Consider the following 2,972-nt stretch of genomic DNA (forward strand, 5'->3'; position numbering starts at 1 on the left):
TCAAGTGATACTAAGGTTTCCTCACTTTATATCGATTAATATATTTTTTTTGCTTTTGCAGGGAATGCCTATCTTTCGATAATTCTGCTCAGCGGAGACTGTTCTCCTTATTTTTTAACCAGCTTCATTCAATTTTTGTGCCGCGAATGATAATTTTGTTAACTTTGAAATAGTTTTTCCAGTGTTCGTGAAGGATTTGTTTGATGTGAATTGTGTATCTTTTCAGTTAGCTCACGACAGATGGTGTCGCGAAAAAAAAGCATACATGTGGAAAAGGTGTGGCATACTGAAGACATGGCAGCAGACAAAGCAGCAACTAGTTCTCAAGGTCACAGCTTTGCTAACCGAGGCATCCCACAAGAGTGATGAAATGCAGAAGCTCAATTTGGAGAAGGAAGCCCAGATGAAATACTGCAGACACCTAATGGACAAGGTATAATTAATCAATTTAAACTAACGGTTTATCATCAATCAAATTTAGTTTCTATCGGATATGTTCAAGAAAAAAATGGTGGTTCATTTCTTGCCATTCGTTGACCAAGTATTTGTTGTGGAGTATTAATTAAGCGATTTGGAATTGAAGCCAATCGGGGTTCATAAATAGAGAATATTGAGTCAATAGTTGTTTAGGTGAATGCGTGGAAAGAGGCGAAAGCGGAAGAAGCGAGACTTGAAGATGAACTAGCCGCTCTTCAGGCACAACGAGAGAGGCTGAAGACAGATGAGAAACTGAAGAGAGAAAAGTCCACTAGGATGCAACAGAAGCACGAGATCCAACACTTCAGGTAATTTCAATTCAACCAAGGTCCTGCTGTTCGTTTTTGTCAATTTTTCCAGATAGACAGCGCCAATATTTAAGTGTTCAAAATTCAATTATAGTTTTCCTTTTTTTTAATTGGCTGGTTGACTCTGAGTTGTTTCAGAAATGCGAAGAAGTTGATGAGTGAGGAAGCGGAGAGGATGAAAATGATGAAGTTGAGGGAGATCCAAGAACAACTGGCCAATCAAGCTGCATTAGACCAGGAGAGGTGAGAGGAAGCAGCAAGTAGAAAGTAGCAAGCCAAAAAAGAAAAGCAAAGAAACATGTGCTGTTTATAAATCACCCACATAGATGCAAATGAGATCACTTTGTTCTCCATTTTCACTTCATCCTACCCTCTAACGGATCCCCCCTCTTAAAAGTTGATAAAAAACAATGTAAGCTAATGAGTTAATTCGTGCATTTTCCGTTTCTGCGATCAAATATTAAAAATTGATTTCGAACACAATTAGCTTTGAAATATTGTCATTTTTTTCCAATATGTTTTAACATGATCAATAATGAAACGATTATAAGGAGCTTAGTTAGAAGTTTGGTTCATGAATTATTCAAGTTAGTGTATAAAATGCTGCGCGCATTGAAAAGTATTTGCACAACTACAATTGAGTTTGCTGCTTTCAGAATCGAGTATCGGAAGAAAGAGCGAGAAAAGAAGCTGGAACGGATGGCTGCTCAGAACAAGAGGAGAGAAGAGGAGAAGGAGAGAGTGGAGAGGAAGTTGGAGGAGTTGAGGAGTCAAGTGAGGGTGGAGGCTCAGCGAGACCCAGAGAGGACTGTCCAACCCACTGTGGCTTCCGATGCCAGATTCGCTCATCTCAATGGCGGCGCCCACTCGGAGACTGCATACGAACCGCTAAATGCCCAGTTGTTTTCAGTTAACACTTTCAACAGTAAGTCCACAAATTCAAACATTTCGAACAGTAGTACGTCCAGAATCGAACATTTTGCAGCGTATTTTGTTGGTCTAGCAAATAAGTTCCGAGCTTTCCGAAAACATGAAAAGATCTGTTTGCCAAAAACCGCCACTGTTTTTTAGTACGTTGTCTTAGTCGATAATGCATCATTGAAAACAGATAGCTGTGAGTAGCCTTAGTTCAAATGGCTCAAAACAAAACAGAATGAAATTTTAACCTAGCAGAATAAAAAGGTTACCTATTGATCCTGTTTTTTTTCTTCAAATTGAGTTAACTTCAGCAAACGATTTTTACAGGCGATATTTTTTTCTTTGAAGCGAACTGGAGTTTGTTTTTCAAATACTCAGTATTTTTTTTCGGTCTTGTTCAATTTTCATTGACACTTGTCTAACGGCCTATTGTTGTTAACTTCAGTTTATCGCAAATATCAACGTTTTACCGAATTTACTGGAAATTTTCCCGTTTTCGATCATTTAATTAGCAAACGTTTATTTGCTGAAATTACAGTTATAAAGGGGTGGATTTAGGAGAAAAAGCACCCCCTTACCCCCCCCCCGCTACTACCTCAGGATTGCACGCCCTCTGCCTCACGAACCAAGACTCCCCGCATAAGTTCATTTAAAATGTACTGTTTCACTTCAGATAAACAACTGAAGAAAGACAACCGAGTGCAGGTGGAGAATGCATTGCGGCAGGCGGGTCTGCTGCACACGGACTATGCCAGAAGTGTCATCCAGAGCATGCTGCCTCCGAAGCCACCCAGAAAAGACACCTTCTCAAACATCAAATTCACTCAAGATGGAGTGATATGATGTGACTATTCTAGAAAAAAACTAAGTTGTATGTGGCTAACAGAATTCGTCTTACTGAAAAATTGACACATTGATATACTATCTGGCTTTAGTCATGTTTAGTAAATTTATTATCGATCGATTCTGTTCTCGATTAGCTCGTAAGATTTTTTCAACTAATGGGCTGATACGTGATGCAAGCTTGACAATACGCAGACAAATACAGAGTAAAATACTCCTGGTGGTTATACACACGTAAGGTTGATGAACCCCATACCGCTATGGCACAGAAAAAAAACGAAATAAAACAAAATTTGGCGTAGGACGAATTCTGTCAATCAAATGTACGTAACGAAATCTGCAGTAGAACACGCTAGATAATTAAAATTGTATAGTGCAAATATGTGATATTTGGATTGTAAATATTTTACAAAGAGTTTTCTGATG

The 2,972-nt window shown here is 38.8% G+C and overlaps 1 protein-coding gene across 1 annotated transcript; it reads left to right on the forward strand.

Moving 5' to 3' along the window:
- Positions 1-228: 228 nt before the first annotated feature.
- On the forward strand, positions 229-2,627 carry LOC134856443 (coiled-coil domain-containing protein 148-like). Its single transcript, XM_063872724.1, has 5 exons — positions 229-433; positions 631-785; positions 924-1,028; positions 1,442-1,710; positions 2,377-2,627. The coding sequence occupies exons 1-5, from the start codon at positions 266-268 to the stop codon at positions 2,544-2,546; spliced, it is 867 nt and encodes a 288-aa protein (XP_063728794.1). The 5' UTR covers positions 229-265; the 3' UTR covers positions 2,547-2,627.
- Positions 2,628-2,972: the final 345 nt, after the last annotated feature.

Source organism: Symsagittifera roscoffensis, unplaced genomic scaffold, assembly GCF_963678635.1.
Source record: "Symsagittifera roscoffensis unplaced genomic scaffold, txSymRosc1.1 SCAFFOLD_149, whole genome shotgun sequence".
Classification (NCBI taxonomy): Eukaryota; Metazoa; Xenacoelomorpha; order Acoela; family Convolutidae; genus Symsagittifera; species Symsagittifera roscoffensis.